At 40.5% G+C, this 20150-nt stretch overlaps 1 protein-coding gene across 2 annotated transcripts in view; it reads left to right on the top strand.

Moving 5' to 3' along the window:
* LOC127545356 (E1A-binding protein p400-like) overlaps window positions 1–20108 on the top strand; it is a 135537-nt gene extending 115429 nt beyond the window's left edge. Inside the window, exons 42-55 of one of the 2 annotated variants that reach the window (XM_051972579.1) lie at window positions 658–794; window positions 1761–1817; window positions 1908–1986; window positions 2300–2629; window positions 8005–8050; window positions 8139–8248; window positions 10966–11170; window positions 11617–11723; window positions 14319–14525; window positions 14961–15114; window positions 15718–15812; window positions 16265–16408; window positions 16758–16835; window positions 17871–20108. In XM_051972579.1, the coding sequence (XP_051828539.1) occupies window positions 658–794; window positions 1761–1817; window positions 1908–1986; window positions 2300–2629; window positions 8005–8050; window positions 8139–8248; window positions 10966–11170; window positions 11617–11723; window positions 14319–14525; window positions 14961–15114; window positions 15718–15812; window positions 16265–16408; window positions 16758–16835; window positions 17871–18137 (2016 nt within the window). In that variant the 3' untranslated portion in view covers window positions 18138–20108. The remainder of the gene's footprint in view (window positions 1–657; window positions 795–1760; window positions 1818–1907; window positions 1987–2299; window positions 2630–8004; window positions 8051–8138; window positions 8249–10965; window positions 11171–11616; window positions 11724–14318; window positions 14526–14960; window positions 15115–15717; window positions 15813–16264; window positions 16409–16757; window positions 16836–17870) is intronic. The other variant, XM_051972580.1, reaches the window with a different exon arrangement.
* The last annotated feature ends 42 nt before the right edge of the window (window positions 20109–20150 follow it).

The following is a 20150-nucleotide window of genomic DNA, read 5'->3' as shown; positions in this document are numbered from 1 at the left end:
AAATGCACGTGAGGTAGGGATGGAAAGACATGTGGGAGTCAGAATGTTCAGCTCCTTGATGGCAGGGTTTAAGAAGTTTGTTTTGTGAGCTGAGGAGAGTCGATGGAGGTATTTAAGTAGGGGTAAGATATCTTTAAAGCAGATGGATTAGAAGAAAGAGACTGGGGACATGTATTATAAGCTCCCCATGTTCAGGGAAAGTATGTTCCTCGAGTATAAATGCTAAGAGCTAGTGAGAGGAAATGGTGTGTGGGCAATGGATTGATGCCGAACTCTGCTAGCGGTAATGATTTTCTCTGTTCCTAGAATCTGAAGGTAACATTTGTGTCTTATAGTCATGATTGCCATGTCTTGTGTAGATACTCTAGATAACAGTTGGATCCTGTCTTTGACGTAAGCGATGACTGTCCTTTTTTGGGGGTGCTTTCCGATTTCAGCTGCAGGGTGTGGTCACCCCTACTGAAAGGCTCTGTTGACCCTTGAAGATTTGATGATGGGTGTTCTAGTCTTCTGAGGAGAATCTGTGAGCTTTGTTTGGGGTTTTAAGGGCCTTGCTGCATTGGATCACGAATAAGGGACAGGGACTATAGGACAATTGAGACAGAATATATGGGGGGGTTGTTGTTCATCATATCTTTCCCTCGCGTTTCTTTATAGACCAAGAATAGTCGTCCTCTTCGCACTAACCAGGTCTATGCCCAAGATGAAGGTTCCACTCGTACCCAACTTTATACCAGTCATTTTGAAATGGCAAAAGTGATTGCAGGAAAGAGAAGTCCCCTGAGTAAGCCCTTGTAAGTTATTTATGATTATTCTCTTTTGATTTAATAAACAGTGTTTACAAGCTGAGTGGGCAGATGGGGGTGTCTGCAGGCCCAAGAACTTTCAAATCTTCCCATTAGGAATATTATGTTATTGATTGAATCTGTCCCTAGACAAGATGATTAATGTATCTGTGTCCATGGGAGGAAAAGCTTTCATAGAGTGCTGAAGGTCTCTGCCCTTAGTTCTGTTCTAGTCAGCATTTTTATCAAAATCTTAGATCAGACAATTGTAATCTTTTTGTATCAGGGGTTCCTTTGGCAATCTGGTGAAGCCTATAAACTCCTTCTGGAATGATTTTTCAAAAAAAATTCATAATTAGAAGAAATTTGAATTTCAATTAGTGGTTAGTGAAAAATTAATAATATGTTTTTCCCATCTGAGTTCATAGATCCATTGAAATCTCACTATAGATCCCTAAAGGACTCTGGGGACCCCAGGTTAAGAGCCCCAAGGTTAGATGAAGATATATAGAGTATTCTTTTTTCATCTGCAGATGATAGTGTTGGAAAGCATATCTTGGATGACAGCATTTGGGTCCAAATGAATCTCAAAAATCAAACAAGATGAAGTGTAGTGGGGATAAATGTAAAGTTTTGCCTATAAGTTCAAAAAATAAATGGCACAAGTATCGATTATAGAACTGCACTTAAGGGCAGTTCATTTGAAAAATCCCTGGGGTTTTATTTAGTATGAATCAGCAATATGATGTAGTTGCCAAAAGACTTTTTAGTTGTGGTCACTATGCTTTAGGAAAGATTGTGACAAGCTAGAATAAATCTAGAAGAAACTAACCAGACAGATGAGGAGATGTCATGTCATATGATGATCAGTTGAATGAACTAGACATGTTTATCCTGAAGAACAGTGGTTGTTAATAACAGCAACAACAACAGTAGCAGTAGCCATCACAATAATAATATTTGCTTGATTTTTAGGCTTGGAATGAATCCTTTCCAGAAGAATCCCAAACATGCATCAGTATTTGCTGAAAGGTAGGGACCCAGAATTCATAACAGTTCTCAGTTATAGGGAGCAGTTTTTTTCTCTGAAAATTTTTTCTCAATCTCTTGTTTCTTTTCTAGTGGAATCACTTATGACAAGCCCCTGCCTCCGATTCAGGTTGCTTCCCTACGTGCCGAACGTATTGCTAAGGAGAAAAAGGTGAAGTAGCCATTAATATGCCTCTTGATTATTCACAGTAATAATCCATATGTTAGAATGATGAAGAGCTCCTTGTGTGGGATACCTCCATAGTAGAACACTTTATAATGCTTCCAGTCCCCCTGGGAACCATCACTAAACTTCAACTGTAGTGCTTTGTTGTTTTTTCTTTTTCTTTTTCTTTTTTTTTTTTTTTTTGGTAGATGAAAAGATTGATTTTTGTGCCGGGGTATCCCAATATGATATAATATATACTCATAAGATGGGCACAAATACTATATAGGAAATGAGTATTTCCCACTCTTATTTCTAGGCTTTGGCTGAACAGCAGAGAGCTCAGCAGCAAACAGGGATACAGCTTCAACCACAGCAGCAGCAGAGCACCCAGCAACAAACCCAGCAAGCAGTTGGACAGCAACAACAGCAGCCTCAGCCCCAACCCCAGCCCCAATCCCAACCTCAACCCCAGTCTCAGTCCCAACCCCAACCCCAGCCCCAGCCCCAGTCTCAGCCTCAGTCTCAACCCCAATCCCAATCCCAAACCCAAACCCAAACCCAACCCCAGCCCCAGCCACAGGTATTCCAGCAGCCCGCAGCATTAGTGCAGCCTACAGCAACTACTGTAGCCAGCTCTACAGTCTTGGTAAGAACTTAAAGAAAGAAACTATAGTTCTTTTAAATGTATAGCTGAAGGATAGTCCTTTGTATGAGTCTCCTCCTTTATTTGGTTATTTGTGATCTTCTGTGGTATGTATATGGAGGATTCTATTAAAGAGATATTGTGCAGATCCCTTGAAATAATCATATGACCAAACTCAGTAATTTCCACTTAGAGAGAAAGAGATAGAGACACAGAGAGAAAGACAGAGACAGAGAGAGAGAGTATATAATAGCACCTCCTTCCAGAGAAAGAAAAGGAGGAAAGGAGGGAGGGAGGGAGAAGAAAGGGGATATGGAGAGGGGTGACAAAGGGAGAGAGAAAGAAACAGAGGGGAAAGAGGGGTTAGGAGGGAAGGAAGGGAGGAGGAAACTATGTGAGAACCATAAACGGTTTGTATTAGGTTTCAATTGAATTCACCAGGTCTAAGTTAGCTATTGGAGTGACATTATACAAATAACTGAAAATAAAGATGAGTGAACTTTAACGTTTAAGGTTATATTTATGTAGACAATTACTAATTACAATCCAAATAAAATCTCTGTCTCAAAGAATCACAGATTTCCTAAGTCTAGTGGCCCAAAGGGGGCTTCACTGTCATTTAACACAGACCATTCCTTTTTTTTCACTTTTTAAAATTTTTATTTATTTAATATTTTCTCCCAGTTAACATTGAAACAATTTTTTTCACATTTGTTTTTAAGATTTTTGAGTTCTAGGTTCTCTCCCTTATTTCCATCCACAATTAAGAAACTACATGTGAAGCTATGCAAAACATTTTTATAAGTCAGGTTGTGACAGAAAATATGGCTCTCCCACTTAATGAAAATAACCCCCCCCAGAAAAATTAAGTTAAAAATAGATATAGGGAGAATAATAGAGAATGCTTCAATCTGTTTTCAGACAAAATCAGTTCCTTCTTTGGGCAAAGATAGGATTTTTCATCATAAGTCTTTCAGAGTAGTCGTGAATCATTGTACTGCTGAGAAAAGCAAAGTCATTCAAAGCTGGTCATCCTAGAACATTGCTATTACTTTGTATACAGTATATTTCACTTTGTTTGTGGAGGACTTTTCAGGTTTTTTTCCCTAAGAGCATCTTGCTAATCATTTCCGGAAAATAATAATATTATCAGAGAAACTTGCTTCAGATTTTTTTTTTTACAATTACTATTGCTAATTGTATTTCCCCCATTTATTCTCTATTTCCTCTTATCCTGTCCCTCCTCAAAAGTTTTTTGCCCTGACTATTCCCTCCCGCAGTATGCCCTCTCTTTTATCACCCTCTTCCCCTTCCCATATTCCATTCCTCTCTTATTTTCCTGCAAGGTAAGATAGATTTCTGCACTCTTATTGAGTATGTATGTTATTTCCTATTTGAGCCAATTCTGATGAGACTAAAATTCATTTACTCATGCTTTCCTCCCCCTCTTCCTCTCCACGGTAAAATCTTTTTCTTGCCTCTTTTTTCTTCTGGAAGTTAATTTGCACTATTCCACATCTCCTTTTTCCTTTCTCCCAGTACATTCCTCCCTCACCCCTTAATTTCATTATTTTTTTTTAAAAAGATATTATCCTTTCATATTTAACTCACACTTGTAGCACAGACTATTCCTAAGCAAGAATTCTAGCTACAACTTAGTTGTGAAGCAGTGAAACAAGTTTTACTTGTAAAGACAAATCCACTGCCTTTGGAAAGAGAAAGAGCCCAGGATCCTTTGGGGGTCTCTGATTGTTTGCAAGTTTTCCCCTAATATCAGACCTCAGAAAGCATCTTTGCCATTTCTGCCCATTCCTTCTGAGGAAGGAATTTTTTTCCTACTCCCCTCTGAGACACAACAGAGCAAGCCTAATTCCCCTTAAATACATGAAGGCAGTGACATACCCTTGCTAAGTCTTCTCCTCTCCTTGCTGAGCATCCATGACTCCTCCAGCCTGTCCTCCCTTGCTTGCAGTGGCTCATCCATATCTCCTGGCTGGCCCGTCTAGCTGAACATCAAGCAGAGGAAGGACCAGTAGCCTAGATGAGAGTCTCTGTGGGCAATGCATAGACTTGGAAAATCACACATTCATCTTATCTGTGTTCTTTTGTATTTTTCTTTATTTCGTTAAATATTTCCCAATTACATTTTGGGAGTGATGTGAGCTGCCTGAGACCCACAGACCATGAGTTTGAGTCCTCTGCCATAGACTGGGCAAAGTTAGCATGTCCAAAACAGCTCTTTTCTCTTCACCCTCAGATTCAGCCTTCTATCAATTTCTAATTGTTGAGAGCACTGCCTTCCTCCTGGACCCTCCAGGTTCATGAGCCTGTTGTCCTTCTCAGTTCCCCTTTCCTATCCCCTGCAGCCAGTCAGTTGCTGTGTCTTGTCATTGCATCTCACAATATCTCTTGCATCCTTTTCTCCACTCCCATGATCCTACCTCTGGCTCTCAACTGGTCCAGTGTGGTGGTCGCCTAACTGATTTCCTTGCCTCAGGATTCTCCCCTCTCCAGTCCACCCTGCACACAGCTGCCATGCCGAATTCCTGAAACTGACCCGGCCACAGCACTCTCTCACTCAGCAAACTCCATGGCCTCCCATCATCTCTGGGATCAAATATGAACTTCTCTGTTTGGCAGAGCAGACCCTTCAGAACCAACACACCTTTTCAGCCGTTTCCCATGTGTGATCCGCTCCAGTCAACAAGCAGTCTTCTTGCTGTTCCTCATCCATGGCAGGACATCTTATACTTTGTGCCTTTGTTCTGGCTGTCCCTGGGCCTGGAGAAGCCTCCCTCCTCACCTCCAACTTTCGGAATCCTGACTTATTTTCAAGGCTCACAGCCAGTCCTTCTTGTCTGAGGCTCCTGGCCCCTGCTAGTTTCCTTGTGACTTCCACAAGCAACCAAACCTTGCGCCTCTTGCGTATAAATGTACACATGTACATATTGTCTCCTTCAGCTAGAATGAAAGCTCCTTGTGGACAGGAATTGTCTTCACCTTTGTCTCTGTATCCTGAGAACCTAGCATCTAGAACATATTAGATGGCTAATGTCATCAGTTATCAGTCAACCTTTATTTAATACTTCCTATGTTCCAGATGCTATGCTTGCTGTGGAAAGTTAGAGAAAGGGAAAAACACTGTCTGTCCTTAAGGAAAAATATGGCATGTAAATACTAGATACAACCTGGAGCTATTCCTTGTAAGTAGGAGATAATCTCAGAGGGAAGGTATTAGGAGGTCTGGGAAGGAAAAAGGGCACTCTTCTAGCTCTGGAGCTGGAAGCTAGGGGAGCCAGGAGCCAGATAACAAGCATTCCAGGTATAGGGGCAATCAGGGAAAAGTCATGGAAGCTGGAGAAAATACTAGTGAGCTGATGATGATATTCACCCACCTGGTCACTGTTCTTATTGTTCACCACCTTATTGTTACCCTTCTTAAAATGTTGCCCCCAGAAGCAAACATAATACTGCATATATGGTCTGGTTAAGATGAGAGTAGCATGACTACAGTCTGCCGAATTCTGAATCTTGGGCCTCTCCTAGAGCACAAGATTGTTTTGAATATTTTGGTGGCCCTCTTCCTCCTATGTTACCTGACATATTAGGAACTTCCTATCTGAAATTCTGAATTGGATATTCTCTGGGCACCTCAGACTCAAAATCTCCAAAATAGAATTCATTATCTTTGCTGTAAACTCACTCCTCTCCTGAACTTCTCTTTTATTGTTTAGAGGCCAGCATCCTTCTAGTTATCTGGCTTTACAGCTGAGGGATTTGCTATTCTTCACTTTCAGCCCACATAACCAATCACTTATTACATCGTATCATTTCTATTTCTACAACTTCCATTTCTCACTCATACCCAGTTTCTTCACTCACATGGCCACCAGCTAGTTTAGGACCTCATAACTTAATGTGACTGCCAAAGGGATTTTCCTAAGATACAGGTCTGACTCTGTTAATCCCTTTCCTTTCCATGCCCTGACACCCCAAGTCATCAGTGCTTTCCCTTCCCTTCTGACTGCTTTATATTTCTTTTGTATTTTCTCTGCGTATCTATGTGTGTAATATGTACCCACATATCCATATGCACATATTTTATGTATATAGTGTGCATATATATATGTATACAGACGCACACACATATACTTTTTTATTTCCTCTCCAGTTGAAAGATTATTCTCTTTGGCAAAAATAGCAGAAGCCAAAGGCGAGTCCAACCTTCTCTCTGCTGTCTGTTCTCTTCTTCCCTCTTCTCTTCCTCTTCTCTTTCTCTTCCTTGTCTTCTGCCTTCTGTGATAATTTTTCTTCTCCATTATAGCTTGGAAAAAAGAGCTTCTGTTGTCCTTAACTTTCTTAGGTAGCTTTGACCCAGTTTGAGCCTTGGGGCTGCTGGTCCTGTTCCTTGATTACACTAGGGTTTGTTGTCATTCTGTGACCTACGTCCCTTTGCTTCCATCTTATGTTCTTGTAAAATTCAAGTTGGGCTTCCCCTCTTTTCTGGCTTTTTTTCTGGAATTTTAATCTCGGCTAGGGTCAGTATGACTTCAAAGTGACTGAACAATAACAATAAATTCATTTGGCACTTTGAAGACTGCACTCCCAAAATTTAAGGGGCATGTCCAGTTATCCATTTTCTTATATTTACAAATTGAATGTTGGAGTAGTCACTACCCCACAAAGCTACCATCATCCCCATCCCAGAAACAGTGCCAGAAGGACAGTTCTCTTTAATAATTCTCCCTTCTTTTTGAAGGGTGAAATTACCATTAATTCCAGAATCACTGATTTATAATTGAAAAGGTCCTCAATGACCATCTAGTCATAGGTCATTTAGTGCCTGAAAAGGAAGCTCTGCTGGCATTTAGTAAGTAGAAACCCTCATTGCCTGTCTCACAATTCAAGAACCACAAGACAAGTCAAGAATTTATTAACACATCTACTTTAGGCAGAGAAAGAGCTCCTATATATAAGGTGCCAGATAAGCAAAGTCTTTCCTTCCTGCTTTCTCATGTCTCCATGCTGGATCAAAGTTGATCTTTACCCTGCATTACTTATTGCTTTCCTCATTTTGTCTAGGTGTTCACTAGTCGTCTGCTTATGATAAGGTCACTCTTGTTTGTGCCTTGCTTACAGTTGCTCTGTCTGTGAACCAAACAAAAGCAAGCAGAAAGGACACATGACTTGCTCATGCTCACAAAGCTAGCCACCTGGGCAGAGGTGAAGCTTCAGCTCCAGTTTTCCAATTCCCTAATCTATCACTCCACTCTGATGGAAATGCATGCATAGAAAAATAAAATGCCTCATGCACAATGTTGAATATTATTTTAGCCGTATTTAAATCACGTTATGATTTAAAACTGTCTTTTCAACAGGCTGGAACAATCAAACCTGCAGTCACAGGAACAAGCATCCAGACAGGTAAGAATTTTTATAATAAAACCTTCTTAAAGAAACCAGCAAAAACTTTTTACATATCCCATTTTCCCTGGCTTTGGTTTGCTTTCAGCTACTGTGAATGGAAATGTCATTGTGAACACAGTTGCTGGCATCCCAGCAGCTACATTCCAGCCCATCAATAAGCGGCTTGCCTCGCCAGCTATACCTGGACCACTGGCAGTAAGTAATGGCTTATCCTCTTTCTGGCTCATACTCTGGGTAGCAGATCCCAGGTCCCATTTTCTTGGAATCCTATTGAGTGGGGTATAATTAGTCAAAACCATTTCCACAGAACAAAACTAATCTTGTAACTGAGATGGCTGCCTGATCAAATTAAATGGTTTTTGCAAAGCACTTTGTAAATATTAGCTATTATCATCATTTTGTTAAGTATTCTAATATTTTAGATCTTCATGCATGTATGATTTCATCAGTATGGGTGCATATTCTACCTTTGCAGATAGAAATCTTTTTCATTGCATGATTTCTTGAGATTCTTTGGTTAAAAACCATCATCATGAGTTGGTCAACTTCAAGGTGATGGAATTAACTTTAACCTGGTCCAAAATTAGGGGTGTGATCTAGATGATCTTGAAGTCTCTTCCTGCTTTGAATCCATGTCCCAAACATAATGGCTCATGGGCTGGCCTTCATTGGAAGCCTTTCTACCTTCATTATCTGGCAGAACTTGAACTTTCTGACAGCCTTCGAAGATCCTGGGTTGCCTCTGCATCACAGTGAAGCACTGAAGGAAAACTTTAATGGATGTTTAAGATAATAGCAACAACCACATCCCAAATATCTTCAAGACTCACAAAGTGTTTTGATTCCAACAATCTTGTGAGTGCTTGTTGACCCATTTTACAGATGAGAGACCAAGGATCGCCATAGTGAACTGACTTACTTGTTTGAGGGGTTGCAGATTGCCTTTCTCTATTGTCCTCCCGTTTTGAGGAAGAAGGGGTAATTTATTACAATCGTATATAGCTTTCTTGTATTTTTGTTATCTGTAGTGTTTACAAAACAAATCATCTGTTAAAATCTGGTTTTCTTTGTAGGAATGCTTCAAATTTCTCTTTTGAAATTGAATATCCATCTTTTTTCATTGATGATTAGGCTCAGGTTTGCAAGGTATGTCACCATAGGTTGTATCTTGAACTTCTTTGCTTTTTGGAACACATTATTCTGTTCCTTCTTAAGGTTTTTGATGCGTGCAGAATCATCTTGGGTAATTTTCTTTTCTTTTTCATTTGAAGGTCTTTCTCCTGGTCACTTGCAGAATTTGTTGTTTGTCATTAAAATTAATTTAATTAATTAATTAAATTGATTAATTAATTAAATTTAACCACTGTATGTCTTGGAATTTGCAATCTAGGGTTTTCTTCTCTTCTTCTGGAGATGCTCTCTGGATTCTTTCAATAGACATTTTATTTCCTGTGATCAGAAGTTCTGAGCCATTTTCTTGTATTACTTCATGTATTGGGATGTTCAAGTGTTGGATGCGTATTTTTCTGGGAGACTTAGCTTGTCTCTGCACATCCTTTCCTTGATATCAGTATATCCTCCTTTGCATAGAGAGTGTGTCTTCTTTTAAAATTATTGCTTTTTGCTTTTATGAGATAGATCAGGTGGTTCAGTGTATAGAAAACTGGGTCTGTAGTCAGACCACAGTTCATATCTGACTAGCTGTGTGATCCTAGATGAGTCACTTAATTGTTTGCCTCAGTTTCTCCATTTGTAAAATGGGAAATAATCCTACCTCCTAGGATTCTCAGGAGGCTTAAATAAAATTCTATTTGTAAAGAGCTAAGCAAAATTAAGCAAAATGAATTCACAGAAGCCTAATCCAAAAATATGTCTTGCCACCTACTGTCTTTGACCTTTCCATCAGAAAGTGAGTGAAGCGCTATCTAGGTCCTCTGGAGGTGTGACTGGTCACTGCCTTGATAAGAGTTTTGAAGTCTTTCAGAACTGTTTTTTTTTAAACAGTGTTACTGTCTGTTTGGTTTATTTTCATTTTCAGAGATTCCTCTTCTTTCTTTTCCCACTTTCTCTTTTAAACTACCTATTATCCTTCCACTTTAAAATTTAATTTTTGAAAAATCTCTTGCTATTATTTCTTCTAATTACTTATGTAGTTCTTGTGGAAAATCCATTTTTCTTTAAATCTCTTCTTGTTCCTGTGAAGTTAATCTCTCTTTTTCCTGGATTTCTAGATTTGCAGTTTAATCGCCAGTAATTGGCAGATGTTTTCTCTAGCTTTATTTTGACTCATCTCTAGCTTTAGTTTCTGAATCAAGGATTTGTGCTAGAACCAAGCTCTGTTCCTGCATGGTCTTGCCCTGCATTTATGCGGTCTTGTTCTGACTCCACTTCCCAGAGAATGATTTGTTGGGCTCTTTGACGGACAGAGCACTGGCTCTTTAGGACCCTGTTTGGCATCTTAGAATAATGTTAGGGATGTCTGAATCTTGGGTGCATGGCGGCAGCACCATGCTGTTCTCTGTATTGTTTTCTGCTGCTTCCTCCCTGGGACTCCCAAGGTCCCCACCCTGGGGCTTTCTGACTTTTTCTGACTATGACTTGTTTAGGGCAACTCTATGTTCTTGTAGCAGCCTTGCAGGCTACATGTTTCTTGCAGACCAATTTTTTGAGGGGTTGTGAGTGGAGGAAGTCACTTACTATAGCTTCTCATTGAATTTCTTGATCACTATTCAGTCTGGTGTAAACAGAGTCTGCTTACCATTCAGGCAGCAGCCATCAGTGGCAGATAGTTCCCATGTCTCTTTTAGCATATAACCTATAACTGAGAGATACTGACTTTTTCAAAAGAATGTTTAGTTTGTATCTGTGCCGCTTTGAAGAAAAGTTGACATTTTGCATTCTTTTTAAAAAAGGCTTCAGGAGGTGGCACTCCTGCTCCAGTGGTTCATAGCCAGCCTCGGCCCGCTGCCACACCTGCTGCTTCTGCCGAGCTCCTCTCTGTTGCGTCTACACAGGGGGTGCGAGCAGTCACTCCTATCCCAGCGTCCACGGTGGGCATGACTAACCTGACCCCTGTGCAGGCTCAGACAAGGTCATTAGTGACTCAGGTAACACAAGGTAACGACTGGATTTTTTACTCTTGTATTTGTAGAGTAGATCTAAAATGGCTTTGAAAAATAGAAAATGCTATATAGATGTGCAGCATTAATTTTTAACATGCACGATGACCACTGTTACTTATTAGTCGTGCAGATCATTTACTTTCTACCACAGAATATAGAAGTCGGATACTAAATTTAAAAGTGGAAGAGCAACAAAATGGGTTTCATTGCTGTATGTAAAGCAATTTATCTGGAAATTATTTTTCTTTATTTTTTTTAGTACATGACTATCTTTTCAAAAAATCTCAGTTTTTCCAAACTTGAATCATTTTTTCTAGAAGCGTATCATAAGCTGAAGTTTTATTTATAGATTCACTAATTTAATCATCCCTCAAATTTTAGATTTGAGGATTTCTTTTTTCTTTTTTCCCCTGGATTTAAGTACTTCTCTTTTCTTTATAGGGACAGCCACAGGAGTTCAGCTTTCCAGCAAAACTATCACTCCTGCTCACTTTCAACTTCTCAGGCAGCAGCAGCAGCAACAGCAGCAGCAGCAAACAACAACTCAGGTGTGGATTCCACTATTCCAGGACTGCCATAGGCTGTTATGGCTTCTAGATCCAATATAGAAAAGTTATCCTAGCTTGTTCAGTAGAATGGCTTTGGCATATTTGGGTATTAATGAGGGCTTGTACTAGAGTAATGGTGGAGAGGAAAAGAGAGGAATGTATATCTACTACAAGAGAGTTTAGGAGATAAAATGGACCCCTGGACTCCTGGGGTGGAGAGGGAAGGGAGACAGAATGGAAAGACAAAACATCAAACAAAATGAATGAATGAATGAAAAACGTTTATTGAACACTTCCTTTGTTCCAAGCATTATGCTGAGGGCTGGGGATAGAAAAGGAAGTTAGAGAGTCCTTCCTGCTCTCAAGAAGCTAGCATTCTTTTTTGGGGAGACAGTGCATATGTGGGGGTTCAATTCAGGGCAGATGCAGAGGCTGGTGGGGGTTAATAGAAGGGGGGATAGCAAGATGCAGTTGTTCAGATACATAGCAGCAGGGGATGATGAAGCCCAGAGGGCTGAAATATGGCAGTGGCAGAGCAGACAGTAAGGTTGGGTGTTGATCCTTCTTATTAGAAGGGTTGTAATTGGTGACACTTTGGTGACACAACACTCCAAGTTGTCAGTGGTGCTCATATCCTTTCTGTGGGAATGGGAGTGAAGTGGGAGTAAATCTATAAATGCTGGGAAAGGGAAGTGGGCCAAGAGTCAAAGTGAAGTAGTGGTTTTGTGGGGATTAGCATCCTGATGGGAGAAAGAAAAGAGAAAGAGGATTGGAAGGGAGGTTAGATGGGCAAGCCCTCTACCTTGCTAGCACCTTTGTGATCTGGTGATGTGTGGTCCTTGGCAGAGGAGGAGGACATTCACTGATGTTAGGCACTCGTGGGGATCTCAGGGATCAATAGGTACCAAATAGTTTTTTTTATTTTTTATTTCTGTATCTGTATAATGTATCTCAAAAGAACTTTGCAAGTTATAAAATATCATACAGATATTTGTTATTAATATGTATTTTTATACACAGTACCTAAACTTATTTATTATCTTAATGAAGTCAGAAGGAGGAACAAACTTAGGGAAGCATCCTTAAAATAGTATGATTTTTTTTAAACTAACAATCACTTGTTAACAGATTATTAAAGGACTGAATGTTGTCATCAAAAGCCGATCAACTTTTTGTTTGCTTTGCTTAACTTTCCAAATGACCTTCATTTTCTAGTTATTTTGTATTTCATGAGTGCATAATTTCATCACTGAGGGTACTTCCTTCACTAATGCATAATACTAATTTCAGTCTCATAATGACTTGGTAGAAGGTGTGTGTGTGTGTATGTGTGTATTTTGGGGTGGCAGAAATGCATCACTCTCTACAGCCAACCTGGTGATGAGCTTCTCCCAACTTAGTGAGGCTGATCCTTGGATGATGTACATATGATTTGTCACTGGGTCCATATCCAAAGCTTTTCCAGATTGGTAGGACAAATAGATCATGCTCTCAGCTGGCAAGTAGACCTTAGATAACTTTGAGCTGACTAATTAAATTTTTAGTGTGATCATTTACACTTTAGAAATCAGCATATGCTACAAATCAGGATTTGATGTATTGTTTTATTGATTGTCACTACAGTTAAAAGTATGATAGTAAAATGTTAATAACGCAGATTAGCTTTAGAAGTATGCTGTGAATATATCTCCCCATTTCTACCCCTAAAGAGCCAGTTGTTAAACATTTATGAGCATATCCTTGGGAAACCTCCACACTACATTGAACCATCAGAATTAGTATCATAGTGGAAGATACCCAAGGGGTCTTGTTATGGGTCAGAACTTGAAACAAGGTGCTAAGTCAGTGGAATTGATAGAGACAATAGTTATCTAATTTAGCATTATGCTTAGATTATACATATACATATACTTAGCATTATACTCTAAGAAGCCTTTGTTTCAAGTTCAGAGTCCTGGCCCATAATAGGACCTTGGGGAAATTTTCATGTTTATCAATAAAGAATTATTTGATGGTGACATAGATAAAGGTATTGGTTAAAATTTAAATGAATGTCACTTATACTGACAAAAACAAAAATGATTACTGATAAATAAGTTTGCATAAAACGGCTGACCCTTTAAGTGTGGCTGGGCTTCCAGTTAATTAAGAGGTTCTATACATTAAGCTATTGCTGTCTTAAACCATAAATTTGCCAAATAAGATACATTTCCCCAAATAATATAAATTTCATTTCAGTAGGAAATGAACAGATTTAAAATTAGTTAAAATGGTAATTTCCTGTTTCGACTATTGCTGATTAAAGACATAGGCAGCCGTTCCATGTCATGAATATATATATTTTGTATTAATATATATATAATATATATATTAAACTGTATGGTGTATTTATATATATTTATATATACATATATGTACACAAATATATACATATATCATGTGTGTATGTATCTATGTATATAATGGAATTGTGGGTGCAAAGATCAATTTATTGAACTCTCAGCATTGCAACAGCATGAGAGAGAACCCCCGGAGCTGCACAGGCCCGGGCAACTCTTAGGACTACAGGCTGAGAGAAGTGTTCTCTCTGCGCAGGAGCACCCGCTCAAGCTGCCCAAGCACAAGCTGGCCGCCCAAGCCGCGCCTCAGCTGCCCACTGCGGCAGGACCACACACAGCTCCGGCGCCGCTGCCCGCTGTGCTGCCACCGGCCCCGCCCCCCCAGCTCGCCGGGGCCCAAGCCCCTAGGTCCGGAAGTGTGCTGGCCGGCACCACTGTGGCCAACCTGCAAGTGGCTCGCCTGGTGAGTTTTCTATCAGGCTTGGAGCAGCTTGCCTGGAAACACCAATTGGCCAAACCGGTCTTGTCCCTCAGGCCTCTGGCACAGATCCCTGGCCTCTGCCTCAGGCGGTGCAGTGCCCGCAGACCAAGCTTTTCTTGCATCCCCTGTCCGTGGGGCCCTCCCTCCCAGCCTGCTTGGTAGCAGCCACCTTACCTGATTTTGTACTTGTTTAACTTGACTTGTGCGCTACATGGTTTTATGTGTACTTGTCTCTCTCAACAGAATGTGTACTGGGGACCAGGGATGGTGTCAGTCTGGGGTCCCCAGAAGGTAGCTCAAGGCCTGGCACTTTGTAGGAACTTCATAAATACTTGTTGATTGATTCCAGTCTTTAAAGGCTTGTAAATAGATTCAAAGCCTTGGGAAGCTAACATGGCCCTGCTTTTTCCCATCTAGACCCGGGTGGCTACTTCCCAGCTTCCAGCTCCAGGACAGATTGCCCCCGCAGCTGCTGCCAAATCCCCTGTGACGTCCTCGCAGGCAGTCACAGCCCTCCCAGGGAACAGGACAGCAATTGGGGGGGCTCTCAGCCCACCCCAGAAAGCCACAGGTGTGTAATTGGATCTTCAGGCATTTTAGTCACTGAAGCTTTAAGATGTGAAGTGACTCCATTTCATGATGTGTGTCAGACTTCAGCATGGAACTTATTGTTTTTTCATCATTGCAGGTTCCTAACTATAGTCCTTGGCCTGCTGAAACTTTGTTGTTTTAAGAATAGGAGACAGAACTTGAACATTTTCCTGTGAATGGAGAGTTTGGGTCTAACCCAGGGGTCCTCAAACTACAGCCGCGGGCCAGATGCAGCAGCAGGGGATGTTTATCCCCCTCCCCCAGGGCTATGAAGTTCTTTATTTAAAGGTCCACAAAACAAAGTTTTTGTTTTTACTATAGTCCGGCCCTCAACAGTCTGAGGGACAGTGAACTGGCCCCCTTTTAAATAAGTTTGAGGATCCCTGGCTCTAACCGATGGAAAGTCTAGGACTGGAGTAGGGAAGTGGGGAAGAGAGGAAGGCCTGTTTGCTTTCCTGTTAAGTAGTTGATTTCAACTTTCATTTTCTGAACAGATGAGCAAAATATTAGAGAAAAAAGTACCTCTTGTAATACTGACTGGCATCCTTATATGCCAAGTGCCATTGTTGCTTTTCTTGCATAGGTCCGACAGTAGTTGCTCAGCCGCTGCATGTCCAACAGCTTCTGAAACTCAAAAACCACCAGCAACAGAAAGTCATTCAGCCTCAGAGTCAGAAGGTAGAGTACTTCTCTGAGTCTTTTAATGGACAGGGTATGCATTTGTCCTGACCTACTATAGAGGCTGTGAATTTTACTGCATTATGAGAAGTTTGTACCATTCCCAGGAAACCCAGCAGGGTTCCCTTGGGCTCCTCTGGGATCTGTCTCTTCCCTCCAATCTCTCTTGCCATCCTTTTCTTTCCCTCCCTTTTTTTTTCTCTCATCTCTTCTTTCTCTTCTCACCTTCTGTTTTTTGAATATTGACACTACACTTGCAGAGGCAGTTTAAATAACTCTTATCGATGTCTATCATATTTTTTGACTTTTACCTTTTCTTTCCTAATCAAGTCTTTAATTAGGAATACAGATTTGACATTATTTTGGGTAGATTCCCTAATCTGTACTTATACTCTCTGCTACATTACATATTTCTGGGAATTTCTTCTGAAGATAGCTGTTCTGTTCTCTAGATCAGTGCACAGCATGTTACTGTCCAGGCCCAGCAGCAGAAAGTGGCTTATGCTCAACCCAGCATTAAAACCCAGTTCCTGAAGACACCCCTGCCCCAGGCCCCAAAACCCACAGGAGCCCAGCAAGTGCCAGCCCCGGTAAAGGTACTGCACTCCTGTGGTCTCAAAGGTAGCACCTCTAAAGGACAGTGAAGGGCAAAATATGCCACTTAGAAGGGCCTTGTTCAGCTCTTCTTCACTCTTGCTGTTTTAGTCACAGGGAATTAAGGTCTCCTCCTGTCCTTTGAGGAGTGGAAGTGGGGAAGTCATGTTCAGAGGTAGTGGTAGAGGGGAATGGGTTGAAAGGAAGCCCTCTGCCCCATAAGTCTTTTAAGTTAGGGCTGTTTCCTTAGGCAAACGATGGTCTCATTGACTTCTGATGGTCTTTAAGATTCGGATTCTTAAAAGATTCTTATTCTCTTACTGCATTAACCTGCTCTCATATTTCTTCAAGGTTACAAAGATTCCTCAAGTTGTTCAACAACAAACAGCTGTGGCCAATCTTCAACAGATGGTCTCTGTTTCCCAGCAGGTGAGTTTCAGAAACTCCTAAAGATAGTTGACCATTGTTTTTGTCCACAATGTTTAACTCAATCCATGTTCTCCTTGTCTCTGGTCACTCTGTTCCCCAGTTTCTTTCCTACGCTTCCCACTTCCCATCTCTCGCCTCTCTAGTGGAATATTGGCTCCATCCCCTCATTCTTGGGTCTGTTTCCTCCTCGTTGCTTCCTACTCTGGGGATATTCTCCCCCTTCCCATCTGGCAAACTCCTTTTTCTCTTATTCAAACCTGTTCTCAAAACTTTTTGGGGGAAGGCTTTCCTAGACCACCAATCCTTGAAAGATGATCAGTGATGGGCATACTGAACCACTGGACACTTTCCTTTTTATTTGTTGTCCTACTGAACTCCATTTGTTATGTCTTCTGTCTCTTTCATCTTTCTATTGTAGATTGGAAGTCCTTGGGACAGGAATCATGGTTTTAATTATACAGCACCTAGCATAGTATAGAAGTTCAATAAATGTTAATAATCCAATGCTGTTTTGCTGCCATTTATTAAAGAATAGTAAGTCTGAAGGCACAAATGCTAAAATTCTAGTCACCTGCCCAGATTTCTTTTTAAGATGCTATTTTCAGAATAGACTGTACCTTAAATGGCTAAGAATACTAGAATACCTAAATGGCCAGTCTGGCTTTTTTAGTAGTCTTGACACGTGAATCAGATCTAATCAATTGTATATCAGGGGGTCATGACAGGCCCAGTCTTAATTTCTCTTGGGAATGTTAAAACATTGAACTAAGCTAAAGGATCTAATAATTTGGGAGTTTCTGTGGGGAGTGGACCATGGCAGCCAGTGTTCAGTGCTGTTTCTTGGTGTCCTCATCCTCTTGATACTGATAAACAGTACTAATTGTAAGGGCTAATCAATGGGATTTGACCTCAGTGAGAGGGATAGCAGTGACTAAACTAAACTGCTTGTTCTCTCTTCAGAGGAAGCAAGTGAACTCTGAGCCCAAGACTTTTAATGTGCAACCATCTACTTGTCCTGTCCTCTCCAATCTTTAGGTTCAACCTCAACAACAAACTATGTCCCAGACCACAGTCGGTCCACACCAAGTACAAGTGCTCCCTGCAACATCAATGGCTCCTCAGGCAGTTCAACAGAAACTTGTACAGCACCAAGTCGTGACCCCTGCCACGCCACAGCTGCAGGTCCCTGGGGGACCCAACCCTGGACAGGTCCCTCCAGCCTCAGAAGGGCAAAGTCAGCAATCCAAAGGGCATATGCAGATGTCTGCGGTCAGATTAAAGGCACTGTCCAAATCCAACTAAAGGGGTGCCTGATTGTGGCCAGTCAGAGAGAATTTGGAAATGCCAGAGAACAGGCAGTCATCTGATGTCATGAAGCACTTTTAAAGTTACATTTTAATCTTTAATTGTACACAAAACTCAAAAAGGTTGGGAAGGAAATTGTCAAAATCTTTTTTTTTTCGTTGTTTAAAAAAAAAAAAAAGATGATTCTTGCTCTTATTGGACCATCATTTCTAAGCATTGATTCAAACTACATAAAGAATTTTCATTTTAAGAGTTCCACAGAGCTTGTTAGAAACATTCTCTACCCTCTTAGAAGTGGATGGTCTAGTATGACAGCCTAATATCATAGGCCATTTCTTCTGTTTGTTCACAAGTGGGATGGCCTGGGCTGAGCTGCGAGCTTCTGGATCAAACTGGTCACCCTTCTCTTACATAAGCATTCCCTCCTAGAATAAGTCTGGGTGTAATGTGATCTCTTAAATCTGTAGTCCGTCAGTGTGACCATCTGCGCCTAGCACTGCTTTGCACATTAGTAGGTGCCTAATAAATGTTTGTTGAATTGAATCTGGATGTATAGTTAAAATTTTAACGAAAGTTCACTTTCTGTTCTTGTAATTCTTTTGAGCTGTTAGTTTTGTGTACCTTTCCTGAAGCTGTATGTGTGCGTGTGTGTGTGTTTGCTTTCATTCATTTTGTGATAATGGTTATTCTTGGAATGTAATGAGTGTGTTGATCCTAGTTCTATGTATAGTAAAACTGTAACCTTTTTGTAAAAGGAGTATTCACTTTGTATCTTGGAAAATTTCCTATTTGTCTAGTTTGATACTTCCAGTTTGGGAGAGTTTTTAACTGCTGGGGTTTAATTTAAGTTTCATTTGCTTTTGTGATGTTTCTGTGTTCAGTATAAAATCTATTCAGCCTTCAGCTGGGGAAGAGAGGAAAGTAAACAAAACTCAAGATTAATTCTGAGCTGTGCAAAAAATACACTTTTATATGATTATTTTACTAAAGTGAATAAGAATTATGAATGTATATTCAGGTAGATGTTTGGAGGATGAGGTCACAGTCTATTACTAATCTAAAGGAGCCTGCCTCATTTTAAAAGAAATGATAAAATATATTGTATGGTCCTAAGACTTATCCACATATGAACCTTTTAAAATAAAGGCTGCTTACTTAAGAGGGTCAAAGGGCTCTTCTTAAATTGGTCCTGCTCTTTTCTTTTCATGTGACTGTGACGAGAATTTTTTCCATTGCATTTGATAAAGTGGATTTTTAAAAAGCATTTTTCCCCTTTAGTGTGGGATTATTTGTTTCGGTGGTAGCTTAATTAAAAATAAAAGCATTTTTGCTTTACAAAACAACTTTAAGGATATGACAATATTACTGATGTGAGGTGAGATGGTAAAGCAAGAGACAGAGCTCAGTTTAAAGGAGGAAATACATGTCCAGTGGTTCTGGTATAGATTACAATTGTTAGGTCTTCTGGGTATTGGAATGTTTTCCAGTCTGTTTCCCTTCTCTAGGTCACTCAGTTACCATGTTTCCCCGAGTGTGAAATTATTCTTTGCCATCCATTTATCTTTTAGATGGACAGTGAAATAGATAGATTCAAGGTGCCATTTGAGTTGGTTAAATTTGGCCACAAAAGAAACATTTTGCATCCCTGGCATATTGGTGCCCATTTTAGAATCATGCCAAGGTATCCTGTCTTTGCTTTGGAACAGATGGCTGTGTCCTGCACAGATCAGTATCACGGTCTGCCACAGGCAGCTGGTTCTGTGGCTCATTCATTGATCAGCAAAGATGGAAACACCTTTCTTAACTTTTAAAAAATAGTCTCTTTCCCAGGAATCAACTGGTACCAGGAAGGCAGGGCCAAGTCTAAATTACTGACGAATGTGGGCGCTCGTACTCACTATGTAGGATTGTATGGAATTGTGATGTATCCTACCAAACAGAGAGTGTAATAAAGTGTACGTTTTTATAGCTGGTGGCATTCTTTCTAATTTAATAAGGTGTGCACAGTAA

The sequence above is a fragment of the Antechinus flavipes genome, chromosome 1 (assembly GCF_016432865.1).
Source record: "Antechinus flavipes isolate AdamAnt ecotype Samford, QLD, Australia chromosome 1, AdamAnt_v2, whole genome shotgun sequence".
Taxonomy (NCBI): domain Eukaryota; kingdom Metazoa; phylum Chordata; class Mammalia; order Dasyuromorphia; family Dasyuridae; genus Antechinus; species Antechinus flavipes.
This window is presented reverse-complemented; position numbering and strand designations above follow the sequence as displayed.